At 35.7% G+C, this 19,752-nt stretch overlaps 2 protein-coding genes and 1 pseudogene across 2 annotated transcripts in view; 1 reads left to right on the forward strand and 2 right to left on the reverse strand.

Annotated features, from left to right (window-relative positions):
• Positions 1-19,752, reverse strand: part of LOC138306437 (inositol hexakisphosphate and diphosphoinositol-pentakisphosphate kinase 2-like) — a 96,184-nt gene that overhangs the window by 43,847 nt on the left and 32,585 nt on the right.
• On the forward strand, positions 1,127-18,310 carry LOC138306451 (uncharacterized; annotated as a pseudogene).
• On the reverse strand, positions 1,929-8,503 carry LOC138306439 (uncharacterized). The gene is made up of 2 exons (XM_069246900.1): positions 7,444-8,503; positions 1,929-5,065 (listed from the first exon to the last, which is right to left on the reverse strand). Exons 1-2 carry the CDS (start codon positions 8,099-8,101, stop codon positions 4,020-4,022), a joined length of 1,704 nt encoding a protein of 567 aa, XP_069103001.1. The 5' UTR covers positions 8,102-8,503; the 3' UTR covers positions 1,929-4,019.

The raw sequence follows: 19,752 nt of genomic DNA on the forward strand, positions 1-19,752 counted from the left end.
AAGTTTACAGACAGCGGATGGGGCACTGCAGACGACGATGGAGGAAACATGATGACTATAGGTCATCCTGACCCTTCAGGTGACCTAATAAACATGTACCAGGCTCCGCTTCACCTCGACTGATACAAGTTTAAAATAGACACAATAGTTTTCTGTAACAGGTCATTAACAAACTATGTAACTGATAGTACTCATAGCTATTTACCATTAAAACCTACAGTGCTACACTTATTTAAATATGTTTGATCTTGAACATGCAATACCTCCAGTCAAAATCCAATAAGGCTGTATTAGATGAAATTAAATACTTTAACTTACTAGTTAAACAATTATTGACATCTAGCTAAGAGATTGACTTTAGAGTCAGGGTCGAATATTCATTCATTGCAAAATCATTGTAATTAAATCGAATAGACGTATCAATACAATTGAGCCCTTATTCACAACGAGAATGAATTATCATTTTATTTAAGAAAAATAACACATCTAAGATTTAGAAATACAGGTGAAAATCAATTTCAAAATATTTCAGCTAATCTAAATTAAAGTTTTGGGCCAAAGTACAATACAGACATGAACATGATATGTATATTCATCTAACCGTACATGTACAGTACAGGTATGACTTATTACCCAATACACACATCCAACAGACAATACACCCCAGGTGAGCTATAGGTATTTAAATATCACCGTTTATAAACATGACCCAAATCGACCTTCTACACATTGTAGATTTGCGCATGCTCTACTACTGTATGTCTGTCGGTAACTCCATTGAACAAGGAAGTAAAATTGGCCTCAACAGACAGATATTTCTGTGGGTAGTCATTTGTTTACGTTGGTAACCAAACACAAAGTTGGTCTCATTCTGTGTGGACACATATGATTTCATTTAATGTACATTTTTGCACATTACTGAGATACAGTTTTATCTGAAATGGTTTTATTTGACCAGGAACTGAGAAAGTTACAGATTTATAAACATGAGAAGGAAGTTAATTCTTGATTGGCGGTGACTTTCGACACAAGAGGAAGGTCAACTTGATTTATCCCCAGGTACTGTAGGTATGTGTGCCATCAGTGATTATTTTACCAGGAACTGAGAAAGTTACAGATGCATAAAGAGACAGAATTGTAAACATGAGAAGAAGGAATTTAATTCTTGGTTGGCTGTGACTTTCAGCGCAACGGGAAGAATATCAACTTGTTTTATTTCCAGGTACTGTATGTACGTGGTCCATCAGTGATTATCTTGTAGTTATATTTCTTTAGTTTAAAACTTGGTTTGAGGACAACAGTTAACATTAAACTATACATACAGTGAACAGTAAATGATGTCAAGTCAATACCAACGTCAATCAAAACTATTTAAACTTTTTTAACAACAACATTTTATTGATTCAATATCAACGATCTTCATAAAATCAACAAACTTTTCATCTTCATCAAAATGGCAGCCGCAAAAATACCAGTTCGCACGAAAGGTCAAACAACGTGTCATCATCACAAGGGGAGACAATTAGAATTTTTCTGTAAACAATGTCAGGATCTGGTTTGTCCAAAATGCCTCTCCTCACTTCACAGTGGCCATCAAGTTTGTGAACTTAGTGAACTTACTCCTCAGAAGAAACAAGACATTAGAACTTTTATTGACAGAACAGAAAAAAATGATTTGGTACAGATTGGGAAATACATCACCTCTACAGATACACTACTCAAAGACAATGACAGAATGTTCGAGGAATTGTCTCATCAATTAACAATGCAGACAGAGAAATTAAAGCAAGACCTTGACAAGATTACAGCAGAGACACTTTCACTATATCAGAAAATGAAAAATGATAATACTAAGCTCATACATAAATACAAACAGGACATTGAAATGTACAACAGTTTACATTCCAACAAATAACTGTACGAAGAAACTAGTTCTACAATTTTAATGATATGAAGTACATGAAGTATGCAATATCTCAACGTGTAATCAATTACGTTCATGAATATTACTATACGTAAGATGAAATTAATGTTACACATACGCAATACACTAAAACTACATTATAATCAAACATAGATCAAATCGCTCATTCTTACTTACTCTCATGCACACATATTTATCCTAATTAGCAACATATCTTAAAACAACTAATAATATTGGCAAAAGGGGCAGACTCAGCTTACTATAACCAGATATTATTTACCTCTCGACTCGGTGTAGCATGATTGAGTGTATGCTTATGAATACTTGTATGTGTATAAGCCAGCTACAAGAGCCGGACGAGAGGTGAACAATATGACCTGTTCGATTATATAACCCCCAACTCGGTGTAGGCGAGAACTACAAGAGCCGGAAGAGGGTTAGAACAAGAAGGTACTATATGCTTGTGCTAAACCTTCAACTCGGTGTGCAGCAGTACTACAAGAGCCGGAAGAGGGTACCTGTGATAGCTAGGTGATGTACCTCAACTCGGTGTAGTTGTACACAAGAGCCGGAAGAAGGGTATTGCAATGATTTTGTATCTTCAACTCGGTGTAACTGTGGAGTACAAGAGCCGGAAGAAGATCTTGGTATAATTAAAATGATAGAATATAACAATTTTGGGGTACAGGAATTAAGAATTCAAATGACTACACTTGAATAATTAATGAGTGATTGCTATTTCCTACTAAATCATAAATTACAGTCTGCCCAAATTAATGGTGAGTGGCGGGGATGGTGGCGGTTATGAAATCACGAAACTCAAACACTCTGTAATGGCTACTGCTGCTGAAATTTGACCAACTGACCGTTCCTTATCTTATCCAATCATCGAGCAGTATCAAATGCCCCTGCTCTGTACATATAGGGTTGGCCCCGATACTGTATACTTAAAAGCCAACTCTTAAATATGATGCTCAATACTGTCAAATTAAGCGCAGTTCCTATAATTTGATAAAGATAGATGTGTATTATTTGATGAAATATAAACCTAGTTTATATACATAAACATTAATTTACATTCCAACAAATAACTGTACGAAGAAACTAGTTCTACAATTTTAATGATATGAAGTACATGAAGTATGCAATATCTCAACGTGTAATCAATTACGTTCATGAATATTACTATACGTAAGATGAAATTAATGTTACACATACGCAATACACTAAAACTACATTATAATCAAACATAGATCAAATCGCTCATTCTTACTTACTCTCATGCACACATATTTATCCTAATTAGCAACATATCTTAAAACAACTAATAATATTGGCAAAAGGGGCAGACTCAGCTTACTATAACCAGATATTATTTACCTCTCGACTCGGTGTAGCATGATTGAGTGTATGCTTATGAATACTTGTATGTGTATAAGCCAGCTACAAGAGCCGGACGAGAGGTGAACAATATGACCTGTTCGATTATATAACCCCCAACTCGGTGTAGGCGAGAACTACAAGAGCCGGAAGAGGGTTAGAACAAGAAGGTACTATATGCTTGTGCTAAACCTTCAACTCGGTGTGCAGCAGTACTACAAGAGCCGGAAGAGGGTACCTGTGATAGCTAGGTGATGTACCTCAACTCGGTGTAGTTGTACACAAGAGCCGGAAGAAGGGTATTGCAATGATTTTGTATCTTCAACTCGGTGTAACTGTGGAGTACAAGAGCCGGAAGAAGATCTTGGTATAATTAAAATGATAGAATATAACAATTTTGGGGTACAGGAATTAAGAATTCAAATGACTACACTTGAATAATTAATGAGTGATTGCCATAACTCAGATTATGATTGAAGAGAGTAAGCTGAGTGCCCCAAAATTAACAGAGTAGAGATTACCGTAATATATATGTACCAGGTATGTATAAGTAAATTGGAAAAATCACATTGTCGCTCGTAATCAATACATAATACTAGTACTAAAAATATTATCATACATTTGCTCGCTTACATAACTTGATTTGAGACATTGACTGTTATCTTACATAACCTGCACGAGACAAATTGTTAACCTGATATGATGATTGGCTATCTTACGTAACCTGAGAAAGTGATTTCTGCGCATCTTGAATCTTAGACACAGGTGTTCTTATGTAACGACAGTATGCATCAGATGACCATCTGCCTAAGGTTTTAATCATATGGTCTTCCATGTGAACTTGTGCTGCTGTAGTGGCTGCACCTATTCTAAATGAGTGACCATTGTACATGGCGGAATTAATACCAATACATTCTAGAACATGTCTAAATTTACTGATAAACAGACTTCGAGTTAAGATTTGACCTTGTTCACTAATGAACAGGGGTTCAGAGGCAGCTGGATGAGATTCTAATCTATGTTTCAAATATTTACAACAAACTTGGTATGGACAAATTGAATTGCCTGTGGTGAACAGTTTAATCGTGATACCCTGTCGAAAGGGGTCAGTCTTAGAATGCTTAAGAGTAAGTAAAGCACAATCAGTAGATAGAGTCAAGTCACTGACACACAAGTCTGAATTAGGATCAAATCTACTTTTCACTGTAAATTCACCACAGCGCAAAAAACCAAAGAAAGCAATAGTACAGGCTGTTTCTAACATGAGGTCTGTAGGTTGTTTACGTAAGTATTCACACACTTGTTTCAAAACACTAAAGGTTACTGGATATCTAGTAATCGGTTTTCTAACTTGCATACGTTTAACTCCATTTAAAATAGCATGTAAACGTGGAAGCTCTGATGCGCTGGGATGAGAAATGTTCTTTTCTAAACAGCAGAAACGGATCCCGCACAAATACAGTTTAATGGTCGCATAGGAAAGATGTAACACACCGAAGCAATGTGCAACGAACCGTAGCAGCAGATCTTCAGATACAGGGAACACATGAGATGAGCACAAGGTCTGCACTATACCTGTCAACAACAAGAACCTCAGGTAGATGTTGAAACCTGTGGTATAAGTCTGTCTGGTGCTAGGCGCAATTGCTGCTGTCCACAAACTATTCACAACCGAGTCGAGCTCCAAATCACCTTGTCTGGTGGGGGGACCTGGCAGGGTAGAGGGTTGGCCTGGGGAGCTAGTCGATGGAACCTCTGGATCTGTAACCGAGACAACGAATCAGCTATGAGGTTTAGTCGACCAGGTACATGCTTCGATAAGACAGTGAAATTGTTAGTAGCCGCACATAAAGTTAACCGTCTAACAAGTGGCATGATATGTTGGGCTTTTGACCGCCCCTTCTGAATTATCGACACCGTAGCTGTATTATCACACATAAAAAGTATACGTTGACCAACCCACATGTGACCCCATAGCATAGCAGACACTACGATGGGATACAGTTCTTTGAATGCAATGGAAATGTTACTGTTAAGAAATTTTTGTTCAAATATTCTTGACGATCCCCATGGTTCCGAAAACCACTGTCCCTGAAAGTAACCACCATAGCCTAAGCTACCCGAAGCATCTGTGAACAGTAGCATGTCGTCGGCGGCTGTTACTTCTGTATTGTAAAACACTGATAGACCATTCCAATGGGAGAGAAAATGAAGCCACATCAAAATATCCTCCCTACATTCATTGTTCAATTTGACATGATGATGAAGAGCATGTACTTTAGTAGACAGTGTAATAAGATGCGATACAAAACTCCTCCCAGGCAAGACGACTCTGCTGGCGAAATTCAGATGTCCTAGTAATTGCAACAGTTCTCTCTTTGTACATGTAGATTTCTCAAGGAAAGATTGAAGAAACTGTGTAATTCTCTCCAATTTATCTTTAGGAAGTCTTGACTCCATCTTGTCAGAGTCCAGCACGATCCCTAAATATTCCATGACAGTACTTGGGCCAGAAGTCTTATGTTTAGCTATGGGGATACCGAGACTGCTGAATAGTTCTAGTAGTTTATCCATATTTGTGTCACGTAATCCTGGTCGTTCGAAAGTAATAAAGTCATCCAGCAAGTGTAAAATGTGTGTAATGCCGTAAACATGCTGAGCGATCCAACACACTGCTTGTGATAGATTGTCAAAAATCCTAGGGCTAGACCTGCATCCAAATGCTAGCTTGTTATAAAAGTAATACATGCCATTCCAACGAATGCAAAACAAGTGCCATTGTGATGGTAAAATAGGGATAATTTTGAAAGCATCAGATATGTCGGTCTTGCACATTGTTGTACCTATCCCTAGTTGTTGTATTATCTGTATGGCGTCATCGATTCTGACATAAGAGAGCGAGCACGATTCTTTGTCAATAAGTTCATTTACACTAGGATGCTCACTGTTATTATGTGGTGCTGACAAATCAACAATGAGACGCGGTTTCCCAGAATACTTCCCAATAGCTACTCCTATTGGGCTGACTCTGTATTGTTCAAATGGGAGAGATGTAAAAGGGCCTTGTAAAAATCCTTTTGAAACTTCGGAGTGAATTAGTTTCTCTGTAATCTCTGCCTGTGTTAATGCCGACTGAAGATTATTACACACCTTAGTAGGGAGAGTTTCACACGCGACTAATGTGTCAAAACCATTTTCTAAACCTCCACACAGGTATTCAACAAACTTGCGATCGGGGTGTCTTTCAAGATCTTTCCTAAGCTGATGAACCTTCACCGGTGTAAAAACGTTTTTCTCCATTGCGTTTAGTCATTGATTTCCTGTATTATTTGTGTGTTGTTTCTGTGGAGCTGAGGCTGGACGACAAGAGTCGGCTCCATGACCTGGTGACTTGCACTTAGTGCAGATGTGAGCATAATGACAGGATTCTCCACGTGAACACCTATTTGAATTAAAGTTATTACACACTTCATTTCCATTTATTTTGACTTTCTGTCGGCCATACCGGTCTACTTCCTTCTGCTGCTGATTGTTACCATTTTGCTGAAAATGGTTTTGCTGCCATCTACCATTGTTGTAATTTTGAGGTTTCTTATAACGCTGTAGAGGGCAGAAAGGTGTGGTATGTGTAGTAACATTGCACAGCTGGCACACATTGACCTTAGTGTTACCCATGATCATGGCCAGTAGACTGTTGTCCTTGACTGACCAATCCACCTTGATGAGATTATCTCTTAATGAGGCCGCCGCCCTAGCCGAAAATTGACAGTGATAGTCATAAAAACGCTGGCCATATACGTTGGCGATCTCGATTATATGGGCTTCGTATCTATCCAGTTCATTCCTCCTGTTTGGGAATTTAGTACACATAGTTCTCTTATATTTACCAAAAGCCGTAACGAATTCTCCCAGGGTCAAAGATTTTGTCAATCGTGGGTCTTCGATCTCGTTGAAAGTAATGTTTACATTATCTCCTTCCACGTGTTTTTGGCACGTTTCGAAACGGGGAATTAATAGCGTCGCCAAATTCACGTCTTTCCCCTCCCAAATACGTTTTCTGATATTTTCTGGAATAATGTCAACATGGGGGATACATTCTGAGGGTACCCCGAATTCCGATATCGGTAAATGGTACCCACCTGATAGATTACCAGCAGGTCTGTTTCCTTGTGATTCCATCGCGGCGTACGCTGCCTCCAGGTTGTTTTGTTGAACGGGCCTCGTAGCACTGTTCCTGTCTGCTAACATCGTGAGCATGGTTTGCTGCATGCTCATTACAGTCTGTTGTAACGTTTGAACAGTTGTCACCATGCCCTGCATAACTGCCGTGGGCGCCGCCATGTTTGTTGTTGTTTGGCTGCGCGCATTTATCTGACTAGGCGCTGGATCGGTGCTGCGGTCCGCATGTGCCTGTTCACTCTGTTGTTGTGGTTGTGATGTCGCCGCGCTCGAAGATAGTTCTTGTAAACTTTCGCTGTTTTGTTGAACACTAGGCCTACTATCTGACGAACTGTTCGACTGTCTCGACGTCGATCTTCTTGAAGCTGTAGTATTTGGAATATCTACGTTGCGATCTGTTGTTAAAGTAAGACGTGGTGAAGATGGAGCGGACTCTCGCCGTCTTCCTAACGTCTCCAAATACAGTCCCTTCAGATTAGCTTTCGACATCGAAAGTGGTACAAAAATATCAAATTTGACCCTCAACTCATCTCTGAGCTTCTGTACTGTCCAGTTAGCAGGATTGGAACTATCCCACGGCTCATTCCTTTGTGATGATCGGCTTCTTCGTGCCGCCATGTTCGGCCGTAAGTTGACAAGGCCTCACGTAAACTTAACGTGTTGCGCTTAATTAACTCCGGATACAAACGTTCAGAAAGGCACAGTGAATGTTAATGTCCTTACATAAAAGTTTTGGATGAATGGATAGTTGAATATTGTCCAAGAATAGTATGAAATCACGAAACTCAAACACTCTGTAATGGCTACTGCTGCTGAAATTTGACCAACTGACCGTTCCTTATCTTATCCAATCATCGAGCAGTATCAAATGCCCCTGCTCTGTACATATAGGGTTGGCCCCGATACTGTATACTTAAAAGCCAACTCTTAAATATGATGCTCAATACTGTCAAATTAAGCGCAGTTCCTATAATTTGATAAAGATAGATGTGTATTATTTGATGAAATATAAACCTAGTTTATATACATAAACATTAATATACTAGTCAGTCACAACTTCAGCAGGGATCTCACATTGATATATACGACACAGAATGTGAAATAGATTCCAGAATACATCTCCCTGTGACACCTGCATTATGTAATGTCAGCTTCACTCCAAACAAAACCCCTCAAGATCACCTGGAACAAGCATTGGGAAAAGTTACTACATCAGGTAAAGATAAAATATCCAGTGGTCAGGGTCGGTCAGTATCATCATCAGCTGGTCAGCAACAACCCACTTCACAACAACAGACAGATGATAAAAGGAAGAAAGCAGTGACCAGGACCAAACTACTGACAGAGGCCAGGGTGGTGGAGGAGTGGAGGTCTCCATGTTACATTAATTCTATATGTCCTACCACTGATGACCAGGCCTGGACCAGGTACCTTAACACATTAACTCTCCTGGACAGGAAGGGTACAGTGTGATACAGGAGGTCACACACAAGGCTGTGATCATGGACATCAGTCTATCACCTACAACACACAGACTGTCACTACTGCACAGAACTTTAATTAAAATGAACTTAAAATCCTATTAAATTCTCATTAATCATTGTTTTTTCATTAAAACTGCTCATTAAATCATGTTTTTCTTAATTTAATGAGCTGCAGTTATTCCATTAAAAATCATTAAAACTAATTTTAATGCTCATTAAGAACAACTTATTTCTCATTAAAATAAGTTTTCAAGGCCATGAAAATTATGCTTCAAAGAGTTCAGCAATTTGATGATCATTACTTTTTGTAGTCTTTGAATTTCAAGATCATTAATTTGCATTTTAATTATCATTAATGATTTTTTGATGATAATTAAAATATTTGATGTAAGTTAATGACCATGATGATCATCATTTAGAAATGCAAAACAATCACATTTATCAAAATTTCTAATTTATCTCACTTTAAGGACAATGAAAATGCAGCATGAAATTTAATGACCATTAGCTTTGGATGAAAATCTACCTAGTATAATTATTGGCCATTATTTCTCTATGTGTGTCATGAAATATATATTTGATACCATTAAATATTTTTTAATGGCCATTAATCAAAATAAGAAGTCATGTGACTTCAATTTTCCCGCCAAAACAGACAAAATCCAAAATGGCTGCAGTGTCTGTTGAAGTGTTGGAGGGGAAAATTCATTCTTCTTAAAATGTAAGTTTTGAGAACTGCTAAAAAAAATTAACTCATTCCTGAATATCTTAAGGTACAGATGAACACTTTCAGTATATCTTAAATGTGTTTACAATTCTTTATCAACATGAAATAGGGCACACAAATATAATTTCTAAGGTGTTCCTAAAATGCATGTGGTTTTTATTTTATGTGTTTGTGAAAGAAAAATATTGAATTCTTGTCAATAGAATTGTTATAATGTTTTATAACTATTAGTTTATTTGAGGCAAATATTCATTATTTTGTTTATAATGAAAGTAACACCTGCAAAACTGGTATGTTTTAATCACCTATTATATATGATAATATTTATGGCCATTACAGTAATTGCCATTAATGGAAACAAGGAATATTAATGCCCATGATAATCTGAATTTGATATTTGATTGTCATTACAAGGTTATTGTGTTATAGCCCTCAAACTAGATATTGAGCACCATTATTTTGCAATGCTTATAAAATGATGGTAATTAATCAATTAAATATTGATAAACAATTATGAAATTTGATCGTTAATATGCACCCACTAATTGGTACATTGTTAATTGGTATAAATTTAATGGGTTTTTAATGGGCAGTTGATGGTCACATGTACCAGTAGTGATATGATATGAATATATATATGCATTTTTAGCTCACCATCAGCAGATGGTGGGCTATTTTTCAACAACAATTGATTAATAAGGAATTAATTAAGGCGTACATAGCTATTAAAATTTTAATTTGTTTTTTCATTACCATTAATCATTTTAATGTTCTTAATCATGCACAGATTTCATTAATTTTAATGATTTTAATTATTGTTAAACCAGTGATGAAGACAATCAAAAGAAAATTAAAAATTATCAATTTTTTTAATTAATCTTTAATTAATTTTAAAATATCATTAATCAAATTATTAAAACCTCATTAAGTTATTTTTCGTTAATATGATAATTTTAATAGCATTAAAGATGATCTTTTGTGAAAAGATTAAGAAACAATTAATGGTCTTATTCATGCATGTTTTTCATGGAATTTTAATGAGATTTTAATGCAAGAAAATTAATGATATTTTCATGACAATTTAATAGGCATTCTATACAGTAGTGTGTGGGCCTGTGATGATCAAAACAACATCCTGGAGCTGGTGTCAGGACAATTAACTCAACAATTCACAACTAAACAGAATCCATGCTGTATATGTATTACAGCACAGAACCATGTCATTGTGGGCATGACAGGAAACGTCTCCAAATATACCACACAAGGTCAGATGGTGCTCACTACAAAAGCTACAGGGACTGGGAAACCATTAGTGTGTTCACCATGGAGGATCACAGAGTGTCCTATCACTAACAATGTCGCAGTGATTGATCACAGTTATAAAGATGATGGTGGTGATGGAAACAGTCATGTTGTTGTTATGGATTCTCACTTCCAGAAACTGTTTGTATACAGAGGTGACATCCCCAGTACATATAAACAAACACCACAAACAGGAGGTGAACCATTTGACCCCTGTGGTATAGTGTATGATAGTCAGGGGAACATCATCATAGGAGACTATAATGGTAAGGTACTAGTCATCAGTGGTGATGGTGAGGAGGTCAAGGTCATACACACAGACACAGACTGGGTATGGGCTGTAGGGGTGGGTAGAGATGATTTACTGTGGATATATAATGGGCTGGACAAGGTAAAGATGTTACAGTACTACAAGGTGTGATATCTATGACAAAGATGTTACAGTACTACAAGGTGTGATATCTATGACAAAGATGTTACAGTACTACAAGGTGTGATATCTATGACAAAGATGTTACAGTACTACAAGGTGTGATATCTATGACAAAGATGTTACAGTACTACAAGGTGTGATATCTATGACAAAGATGTTACAGTACTACATGGTGTGATATCTATGACAAAGATGTTACAGTACTACATGGTGTGATATCTATGACAAAGATGTTACAGTACTACAAGGTGTGATATCTATGACAAAGATGTTACAGTACTACAAGGTGTGATATCTATGACAAAGATGTTACAGTTCTACAAGGTGTGATATATCTATGACAAAGATGTTACAGTACTACAAGGTGTGATATCTATGACAAAGATGTTACAGTACTACAAGGTGTGATATCTATGACAAAGATGTTACAGTACTACAAGGTGTGATATCTATGACAAAGATGTTACAGTACTACAAGGTGTGATATCTATGACAAAGATGTTACAGTACTACAAGGTGTGATATCTATGACAAAGATGTTACAGTACTACAAGGTGTGATATCTATGACAAAGATGTTACAGTACTACATGGTGTGATATCTATGACAAAGATGTTACAGTACTACAAGGTGTGATATCTATGACAAAGATGTTACAGTACTACAAGGTGTGATATCTATGACAAAGATGTTACAGTACTACAAGGTGTGATATATCTATGACAAAGGCTTTACAGTACTACAAGGTGTGATATCTATGACAAAGATGTTACAGTACTAAATGGTGTGATATCTATGACAAAGATGTTTCAGTACTACAAGGTGTGATATCTATGAAAAAGATGTTACAGTACTACAAGGTGTGATATCTATGACAAAGATGTTACAGTACTAAATGGTGTGATATCTATGACAAAGATGTTACAGTACTACAAGGTGTGATATCTATGACAAAGATGTTACAGTACTACAATGTGTGATATCTATGACAAAGATGTTACAGTACTACAAGGTGTGATATCTATGACAAAGATGTTACAGTACTACAAGGTGTGATATCTATGAAAAAGATGTTACAGTACTACAAGGTGTGATATCTATGACAAAGATGTTACAGTACTACAAGGTGTGATATCTCTGAAAAAGATGTTACAGTACTACAAGGTGTGATATCTATGACAAAGATGTTACAGTACTACAAGGTGTGATATCTATGACAAAGATGTTACAGTACTACAAGGTGTGATATCTATGACAAAGGTATAACAGTACTACAAGGTGTGAAATCTATGACAAAGATGTTACAGTAATACAAGGTTTGATATCTATGACAAAGATGTTACAGTACTACAAGGTGTGATATCTATGACAAAGATGTTACAGTACTACAAGGTGTGATATCTATGACAAAGATGTTACAGTACTACAAGGTGTGATATATATGACAAAGATGTTACAGTACTACAAGGTGTGATATCTATGACAAAGATGTTACAGTACTACAAGGTGTGATATCTATGACAAAGATGTTACAGTACTACATGGTGTGATATCTATGACAAAGATGTTACAGTACTACAAGGTGTGATATCTATGACAAAGATGTTACAGTACTACAAGGTGTGATATCTATGACAAAGATGTTACAGTACTACAAGGTGTGATATATCTATGACAAAGATGTTACAGTACTACAAGGTGTGATATCTATGACAAAGATGTTACAGTACTACAAGGTGTGATATCTATGACAAAGATGTTACAGTACTACAAGGTGTGATATCTATGACAAAGATGTTACAGTACTACAAGGTGTGATATCTATGACAAAGATGTTACAGTACTACAAGGTGTGATATCTATGACAAAGATGTTACAGTACTACCTGGTGTGATATCTATGACAAAGATGTTACAGTACTACAAGGTGTGATATCTATGACAAAGATGTTACAGTACTACAAGGTGTGATATCTATAACAAAGATGTTACAGTACTACATGGTGTGATATCTATGACAAAGTTGTTACAGTACTACAAGGTGTGATATCTATGACAAAGATGTTACAGTACTACAAGGTGTGATATCTATGACAAAGATGTTACAGTACTACAAGGTGTAATATCTATGACAAAAATATAACAGTACTACAAGGTGTGATATCTATGACAAAGATGTTACAGTACTACAAGGTGTGATATCTATGACAAAGATGTTACAGTACTACAAGGTGTGATATCTATGACAAAGATGTTACAGTTCTACAAGGTGTGATATATCTATGACAAAGATGTTACAGTACTACAAGGTGTGATATCTATGACAAAGATGTTACAGTACTACAAGGTGTGATATCTATGACAAAGATGTTACAGTTCTACAAGGTGTGATATATCTATGACAAAGATGTTACAGTACTACAAGGTGTGATATATCTATGACAAAGATGTTACAGTACTACAAGGTGTGATATCTATGACAAAGATGTTACAGTACTACAAGGTGTGATATCTATGACAAAGATGTTACAGTACTACAAGGTGTGATATCTATGACAAAGGTATAACAGTACTACAAGGTGTGAAATCTATGACAAAGATGTTACAGTAATACAAGGTTTGATATCTATGACAAAGATGTTACAGTACTACAAGGTGTGATATCTATGACAAAGATGTTACAGTACTACAAGGTGTGATATCTATGACAAAGATGTTACAGTACTACAAGGTGTGATATATCTATGACAAAGATGTTACAGTACTACAAGGTGTGATATCTATGACAACGATGTTACAGTACTACAAGGTGTGATATCTATGACAAAGATGTTACAGTACTACAAGGTGTGATATCTATGACAAAGATGTTACAGTACTACAAGGTGTGATATCTATGACAAAGATGTTACAGTACTACAAGGTGTGATATCTATGACAAAGATGTTACAGTACTACAAGGTGTGATATCTATGACAAAGATGTTACAGTACTACAAGGTGTGATATCTATGACAAAGATGTTACAGTACTACAAGGTGTGATATCTATGACAAAGATGTTACAGTACTACAAGGTGTGATATCTATGACAAAGATGTTACAGTACTACATGGTGTGATATCTATGACAAAGATGTTACAGTACTACAAGGTGTGATATCTATGACAAAGATGTTACAGTACTACAAGGTGTGTGATATCTATAACAAAGATGTTACAGTACTACATGGTGTGATATCTATGACAAAGTTGTTACAGTACTACAAGGTGTGATATCTATGACAAAGATGTTACAGTACTACAAGGTGTGATATCTAAGACAAAGATGATACAGTACTACAAGGTGTAATATCTATGACAAAGATATAACAGTACTACAAGGTGTGATATCTATGACAAAGATGTTACAGTACTACAAGGTGTGATATCTATGACAAAGATGTTACAGTACTACAAGGTGTGATATCTATGACAAAGATGTTACAGTTCTACAAGGTGTGATATATCTATGACAAAGATGTTACAGTACTACAAGGTGTGATATCTATGACAAAGATGTTACAGTACTACAAGGTGTGATATCTATGACAAAGATGTTACAGTTCTACAAGGTGTGATATATCTATGACAAAGATGTTACAGTACTACAAGGTGTGATATATCTATGACAAAGATGTTACAGTACTACAAGGTGTGATATCTATGACAAAGATGTTACAGTACTACAAGGTGTGATATCTATGACAAAGATGTTACAGTACTACAAGGTGTGATATCTATGACAAAGGTATAACAGTACTACAAGGTGTGAAATCTATGACAAAGATGTTACAGTAATACAAGGTTTGATATCTATGACAAAGATGTTACAGTACTACAAGGTGTGATATCTATGACAAAGATGTTACAGTACTACAAGGTGTGATATCTATGACAAAGATGTTACAGTACTACAAGGTGTGATATCTATGACAAAGATGTTACAGTACTACAAGGTGTGATATCTATGACAAAGATGTTACAGTACTACAAGGTGTGATATATCTATGACAAAGATGTTACAGTACTACAAGGTGTGATATCTATGACAAAGATGTTACAGTACTACAAGGTGTGATATCTATGACAAAGATGTTACAGTACTACAAGGTGTGATATATATGACAAAGATGTTACAGTACTACAAGGTGTGATATCTATGACAAAGATGTTACAGTACTACAAGGTGTGATATCTATGACAAAGATGTTACAGTACTACAAGGTGTGATATCTATGACAAAGATGTTACAGTTCTACAAGGTGTGATATCTATGACAAAGATGTTACAGTACTACAAGGTGTGATATCTATGACAAAGATGTTACAGTACTACAAGGTGTGATATCTATGACAAAGATGTTACAGTACTACAAGGTGTGATATCTATGACAAAGATGTTACAGTACTACAAGGTGTGATATCTATGACAAAGATGTTACAGTACTACAAGGTGTGATATCTATGACAAAGATGTTACAGTACTACAAGGTGTGATATCTATGACAAAGATGTTACAGTACTACAAGGTGTGATATCTATGACAAAGATGTTACAGTACTACAAGGTGTGATATCTATGACAAAACTATTACAGTGTAGCAGGGTATGATAGCTATAACAAATGGCTGAGAGGGTCTGTATCACTCAACTGGTTATTAAATTCAGAGAATGTGTCTCTTGTATATATAATGTTGGGGTGATTCAACCTTAATACATACAGTGTACTGTGTATCGTTTTCATGTCCCTGTGTCAAGTAATGTCCTCTGTACATTCTGATGTAGGTTATTTGTTATTGTGACAAATAAGAGGTGAGTGAAAGTATTTGTTGAAAATGTCACTTTGACCCTATATGACCCAACATGACCCCCTGCATGACCCTACATGTGTATGGTTCCCCTGGTGATAGTGACATGGATCAGGCTCAAAGACTTGTAATCTAAATTTTACTGCCGGCTTTCAGCTACTAGTCCAATATTGCTAATTCTTTTCCGGTTTAAAATTTTAAAATTTCTTCACACAATCTTGAAGACCAAATTAATTATCCCATCTAAATAAACAACCAACATCAGAAAATCAAAGCTTCTTTACCTTGAACGCCTGACAGACTTTTCTAGCTAGAAGTTTTTCTTTGGCACTCAGAATGACTGGAAATCGGACTTCTTTTCCATCCTTGTCTCTCTCTACTTTCCCATCTAACGCTGGAGATTTTCTTGCCTCAGCATGTGCATAATCAGGGCCAACAGTATACACCTGTAAACACAATATGTTGTATTACGACCACAAAGTAATTCATGCCCGTTTTATATCTTGATAATTGATCATTTAACTTTCTCTCAATGGAATCTATGGTTTATATAGATACCAGAGCTTTGCAGACAATCATCATTATGCACGCTAGCCCATTATGAATTGCCTGGTTTTTTCCCATGAAAAGATAGTTTGATGCTTATATTTACTAATTATAACAAAATTATTTTGTTGGTCCCTAGATGTTTCTGATAAGTGGGTTTTACTTTATACACTTTTAGATTTTTTTTTAAACAATATTGAAGTTCATACATATATAAAATATTAAGCTCAGGGGAAATTTTTGCAATCAAGTGACCTTGGCATAATTAGTATAAATTTCCTCCTTCTATAAATTTTTTATAATGTTTACATTATATGATTGTAAGTGGTATACACACATGTAATTTAGTTTTCTTTGGTATATTAACTTGTACTTAATATTCAATTTTCTCAGAATCTGTTGTTTTCTTGTTTGAATGTGTTTATAATTGGTAATCCGGACGATTTAGACTGGGATCGAAGGTGTCCGGATTATCAATGGTTCACTGTATTTACTTGTACTTAAAATTAAATTTAGTCTGTATTGTTTGCTTGTTTGATTGTGCTTGATGATGATTACTTCATAGCTTCAACAACATTAAAGTAGTGGAATTGGTAGTCTTATAAGCATGCTGTAATTTGATGGTTTCACAAACTATTATTAATTTTGAATATACCGTATTCACTGTAATTAGCACCCATGGTGCTTAAAAAATTGTAACAAAGAAGGGTGCTTATTAGGGAAATAAAATGGAAGCTGTGGACAATTTTTTTTTTTTTTTAAATTCGGCCATTACTATCTTTGGCACATTAATCTGTTACAGTGAACATTTATATGAATTCTTTTCTTTGTTACAATTGTTCATTATTACAATTGGGAAGTTTAGTTCATTAAAGTAGTGGAATTGGGAGTCTTATAAGCATGCTGCAATTCCATTGTTTCAAAAAACACCCACCCATTGGCGCCTGCCAATAACTTTCATTCTGTATTTCCTGGGCCATGAAATCTAGTTTCATTTCAATGCATTAAATTCCAATGTGTAAAATTGAGCTTTTTCCAAGTGTTTTGATAATGTTTTAAAAGAAATCTGAGTTATCACGATCCTATATTTCTGTTGATCAATCTAAATGAAATCTTTAATTATAACCGTCAAAATGAATTTCAGAAACAGAAATTTACCATTTAAAATTCTTTATAACTTGCATATTCATGAAAGAAAGTTTAAAGAAAGTTTGAAGACTCAGATTTTATATTCAACATTTATTTGAAGAGTTGTTTCCATGGATACTGACCAGGTCTAAATAATAACAATGATAATAAATTGCTCGATTAGAAAAATCGAAATGAAAATCTGTATTTTACATGAATGAGATATCATTGTAATTTTGATAGTATGAAAACAGGATAAGATCATGATAATTGTCTTTGTATTCAGATTTTAACATGTTATCATGTGTGATTTATCGATGATTTCTGAAATGACAATAACAAATTAAACGGTGTGAAATCAAACTTGATGATGTTTGTTATCTATATTTAAGATATGTAATGTATATGTATAAAGAATTACTGATGAGTCACAGTTTGGACCAATTATTTCCTGGATGACCAAGAAGGAGGCTACAAAGATGATCACTTCTACATACAGTCAAACCTGTCTATAGAGACCGCCCAAGGGTCAAGATAAAAGTGGTCTCTATAGACAAGTGGTCTTTATACACTTTCTTTTGACTATTGAGTATTAATTAACATATTTGTGGTTACTTTTTTTCATGATTCTGTTGTTTTTAACAGATATTGTTTGTTTTTAATTTCTTTTGACAATAGATGGCATACAGAGATGGATCAAATGATCTAACATTTCAAATACATCTTCAGACTTGAAATACAAACCTTGACATCAGTTCCATCTGTAGGCATGAAGTCTTCATAGATATAGGAGCCAGTCTGGCGGACACGGTTGACTTGGTAGTAGGCACTACTCCGAGGACCCACCTACAACCGGGGAAATCAACTATAACAGGGTGTAAAGGGGAGACAACTGTTACAAATTCACGATGTCCAGTTTGGTTGACAAAGTATAACTTGTCCAAACCGACCCTTGTCTAATCCTGATACCTGTCTATTCTGAGAATGATTTATATTAATTAAAACCTGTATAATCCAGAAACCTGGCTATACCGGTCAAATAATAAGTCAGTATTAAAATAATGTGACATGTACATACCGTATAGTTGATAATACTTGCAAAGGTTTTAATTTTGCTAAATTTGCAGATTAACCAAAACTCTTAAAAAAACATCGCAAAAGGTCTACACTTCTATGATGAAAATGTTTAATTCTGCCGTCTAAGATTTGCACCTCACCTTCCTGAAGAGTCGTTGACTACCTCCGCCAGCCGCCACGGGGAAATAGATGTAAACATTGTGATCTTCTGCCGACACTGGCTTCTCCACAAACGGTTTGTGAAACACCACACCATTAACCTCAATACAGTCCTCGGCATCAGTGTATTGACCTGTACAAATCAACATCCATAACTGTAAAATCAGTGTATTGACCTGTACAAATCAACGTCCATAACTGTAAAATCAGTGTATTGACCTGTACAAATCAACATCCATAACTGTAAAATCAGTGTATTGACCTGTACAAATCAACATCCATAACTGTAAAATCAGTGTATTGACCTGTACAAAGCAACGTCCATAACTGTAAAATCAGTGTATTGACCTGTACAAATCAACATCCATAACTGTAAAATCAGTGCATTAATCTGTACAAATCAACGTCCATAACTGCAATATCAGTTTATTAACCTGTACAAATCAACGTCCATAACTGTAAAATCAGTGTATTGACCTGTACAAATCAACATCCATAACTGTAAAATCAGTGTATTGATCTGTACAAATCAACGTCCATAACTGCAATATCAGTTTATTAACCTGTAC

This window comes from Argopecten irradians, chromosome 13, assembly GCF_041381155.1.
Source record: "Argopecten irradians isolate NY chromosome 13, Ai_NY, whole genome shotgun sequence".
In the NCBI taxonomy this organism is placed as follows: Eukaryota; Metazoa; Mollusca; class Bivalvia; order Pectinida; family Pectinidae; genus Argopecten; species Argopecten irradians.